Source organism: Atta colombica, unplaced genomic scaffold (genome assembly GCF_001594045.1).
Source record: "Atta colombica isolate Treedump-2 unplaced genomic scaffold, Acol1.0 scaffold261, whole genome shotgun sequence".
NCBI lineage: Eukaryota > Metazoa > Arthropoda > Insecta > Hymenoptera > Formicidae > Atta > Atta colombica.
This window is the reverse complement of record NW_017259361.1, coordinates 358,888-363,006: the sequence shown is the minus strand read 5'-3', so window position 1 is coordinate 363,006 and position 4,119 is coordinate 358,888. Positions and strand designations below refer to the sequence as shown.

The 4,119-nt window shown below is 28.3% G+C and overlaps 1 protein-coding gene across 1 annotated transcript in view; it reads left to right on the top strand.

The window, feature by feature from the left end:
• Nucleotides 1-1,144: 1,144 nt before the first annotated feature.
• Nucleotides 1,145-4,119, top strand: part of LOC108689242 (DNA (cytosine-5)-methyltransferase PliMCI-like) — an 11,755-nt gene continuing 8,780 nt past the window's right edge. The window contains exons 1-2 of the mRNA XM_018195931.1: nucleotides 1,145-1,354; nucleotides 3,453-4,008. Coding sequence (XP_018051420.1) covers nucleotides 1,285-1,354; nucleotides 3,453-4,008 — 626 coding nt within the window. The 5' untranslated portion in view covers nucleotides 1,145-1,284. The remainder of the gene's footprint in view (nucleotides 1,355-3,452; nucleotides 4,009-4,119) is intronic.

The window sequence follows — 4,119 nt, the reverse complement described above, 5'->3', positions numbered from 1 at the left end:
TTTATATATAATTATGAAACATTTTTTTCTGGATATATATTTGGAGATAAATCATTATATTTAATTATATATAATTTAAATATAATAACTTATCTATTATATAATTTATCTATTATATAATTTTCCTATTACTTTCCCAATATTAAGAATGTGAAATAAAATAACAAAATTATGCAATTTAAAGTAACAAAAAGTAACAATACGTCAACTTTTTGTTAAATATATTGCGTACATTGCATGGATTTCGTGTAACAAAAAATTATTACAAACATAATAATCGCTTATTGTAAGGGGCTCCGCACAATAAAAGGAACAAGAAACAGAAAATAAGAATTTCAACCTATCAGAAATCATGTATTGTGAAATACACAGTTTCTGATAATAGATTGAAATTCTTATTCTCTGTTCTCTGCTCTCTGTCCCTTTTACTGTGCGGGGCACCTAACACAATTTGAAATACTTAAGATAAATTGTATGCGTAACAAGAAATAAAGCAAAAATCGCGTATAAATAATATAATAAAGCTTATATTCGAAAAATATTAACCCTTAATACTTACCCTTAATATTTAGTTTTTGGCACCTATTGATGGCTGCTAATGATGTATTCTTCCAGGGTATCGATGGGTATCGATTAATGTAACTTTTGCTCTAGAATGAAAACGTGAAAAGTGAAAAATTTTATGTATGTATACATGTATATATGTCAACCAATTAACGAGGTGATTTTTACAATGCAATAGCATTAATAGTATAAAAAATATTTTTTACACCACTGCCTGTATCGCCCAGCTGATTGGTTGCTGCTCCCGCTGCTTGCATATGAATGCACTTTTAAACCGTAAGAAATTGACCAATTACAGCCGAATGCGAAAAGAATAATCGATTGTGATTCGTCTATCGGGGTAACCTCAGAGATTTATAATATTATAGATTTTTAAGTCTTAAGCTATAAGGAATGGACGAATCATAATCAATTATTCTCCTCGCATTCGACTGTAATTGGTCAATTTCTTACGGCTTAAAACATCTATTGTAAATCCGGACTAGGAGTTAGGGTTAGGAATAATTCAGGACTGTAATTCAGGAGAAAATCGAATAAAGGCATGTGGCAATACTGCTCCCAATCAACATTGGCGGGAACATACCTGAATGGCGGGAGTGGAGCAGACACGTGTGAGCTACGAGCTTACATTCATCATATTTGATCGGGAACAGTTATAGTGATCAGTGGGAAACGAATAGAAGCAGATAAACATCTTTCACAGATTTCGTCTTTCTCACAATGGCCCGCAAAAAACGTCATACAATTAAACGTAACTTCATCGCTCAGCGATTAAAAGACGAACCGCGAGGTTAGTGTCGTGGAATTTTCTATGTATTTTGTTGAGAAATCGCGGCCGCTTAGTTGTTATTAGCTAGGTACCATTCAATCTCATCGCTCCAAGAACTATTATCAAATGTTTTATTTTACATTTCTCTTTTCTTAAAAATGCAGCTTAATAATTGCTACGTAATGTAAAATGATATAGTATAGTAATATAACAAGGTAGTAATATAACTAGGAAAAATGTATAGTTTTAATTTTCTAGAAAAAATTATGAAAAAGAACGAAAAAGATATACATTTTTCTTTTAATTTAGCGACAGTATTTATAGTCTGATTTTAAACTGAAAATGTTCTGCATTAGGTTATATTCGTAAATATCACCTGGATGTATCATTTGTCATTATTTAACATTGAAAACAACAAATTTAAAACAATATATAAAGTTTCGAATGATATTTTCAATTGTAATTTCAAGGGCCATTTTGACTAACAGCAATTAATTTTAATCGATGGTTTAATCTATTAGAATTGATCGAATATTGTGATTCACACTTCATTAAGTGAAATGACAAATGTGATTGGTCAATTCTAGTCTAATTGTTGATTAAAATTAATAGGCGTTAGTCAAAATAGCTCTAAAGCTTAGTTACCTTAGAACATACATATACTGCAAGGGACCGTATCTGATCAATGTAATAAAAGTGTCTCCAACATCTATCTTTGTTTGCTGTGCATTTACACATTTTATATGTAAGCTTTGAATGCGCGTGTGTATGTTCTAAGGTTGAGAGTACAAAACTCTTAACACAACATAATGTGTGCCTTCCAACAAGCGATACAATTCGACATAATGATCTTGATCAATGATCATATCATCTTTGTTTAACATTGAGATAAATAACAAGGATGTAATGATCCATTGTGTCATTTGTATCGCTTATTGGAAGACACACAATAATAGTCATCGATGCATGTGCATTACGATAAAGCATTCAAATAAGAATACATGTTGGAGTCATCTATGATCATTTCAATATGTATGTTCTAAATTAGTGACCAACTGTTCCAAGTTAGAGAGTCCCAAATTTTAACTCTTTGTTTCACTTTAATTCGTCCCAAATTAAGAACATGATTATAAGTTGTTCCACTTTTAAGTGTAAAAATAATAAGTATGAAATATAATATATTTTCCACTAATATATGAAGAATTTTATAATTTTTTTATTTAAAAATTCAGACATTTATAAAATACAGCAGAAAAATAATTTTAAAAAATAAAATGTGATCTCGTAACTTGATGTAATTTTTGTTATGGCCTGATATGATATACATCAAGTATAATCAATTACTTACAAATATAATATTATTTATGTCTTTCGTTAACTTTAAATTATTAAAAAAATGTTTATCTATTAAAATTTAATTGCAACAATTTAATATTGAATTTTTTAATGTTTTTTTGCCTTAAACAGTTGGTCACTTTACTTTAAAGGCCATGACACACAAAAAACTTAAGCAGTAAAATGTAAGCAGTAAGTTGTAGCAGTAAGTAAATCAGCATGTTGGATTTACTATTACCTATATTTAGTCTTTACTGTGATTATGTTTTACTAATTAAGTTTTTTGCATATCCATGTAGGGTTAGATATAAAGTTGATAGAAAATATCGAAATGCAGTGATGGATTCCATCAATGTAAGATTAATTTTAATCTTGGTTTAACATATTATTTATCTTTTTCTAGTTCTTAGAAAGTCACTTTTTTAGAAAGTGTTTATTTCTTAGAATTAGAAAAAGAAAACATAAATCGAACCGAAATTAAAATTAATCTTTTATACATTGATGAAACTAGGTTGTATGATAAACTTCGAAATAATGGAGCAATAAAATAATATATATGAGTATTCTAATTAAATAACATGACAATGTTATTATTAAGTAATTAGTCATTTGAAATATTTGTATGCTTTTCATTTAACTTCGCTAATTTTTTTTGTGTAACAGCTTGTAATTAATCTAATATACTGTAAGAGAATGATTAAATTCCTTATTAAATCTGAGATTGAATTATGTATAGCTAGCTATTCGTGAATATATCTTAAATTCATGTTATTTGTTGCGACAGAGAATGACTCAGATTGCAGTGGAAAGAAAATACATCAAACTAGAAAGAACAATAATGTAGAATTAGATGGAATAACAGAAGAAGCTGAATCAAATTCCAGTATAAATGTAGATCTATCTGCATTAGATAGAGTTCCTAAGCAAGCATCAATAAAAAAAAAGATGACTACTGAAACAAATTTGGAAGCAATAGTGTCTGATTTTCATGAAGTTGAAATAGAAACAAATAAAAATGTTACCCTAGAATTTGATAAGGAAAATCATGATCCAGAAGTAAGTCAAGAAGAGATAAAAGAAAATCCAGAGAAGAGAATGAAAATGGAAAGTAAAAAAATGCTTGAAAAAACTCAAAATAAAAAAGCATCTGTTGTTATAGAACGATGCAAATATTGTAAACAAAAATTAAATAATGATATAAAATTATATCAAGGACATCCAAATGGTGCAGTTGAAGAAGAGATAGCTTTAACTGATCCTAAGTTGTGTTTATTTATTGGAGATGAATCTTTTATAGATCAAAGTGATGAGAGACCACAAAATAAATTAACTCACTTTAGGTGAATTTTCTTTTATGTTTAAACAGCTTTATAAACAGTACACGTAACATTTATTTTTAAAATTATTGTAAAGTACCTAAGGAAAATTAATATTAAAAGAAGCATGTATAA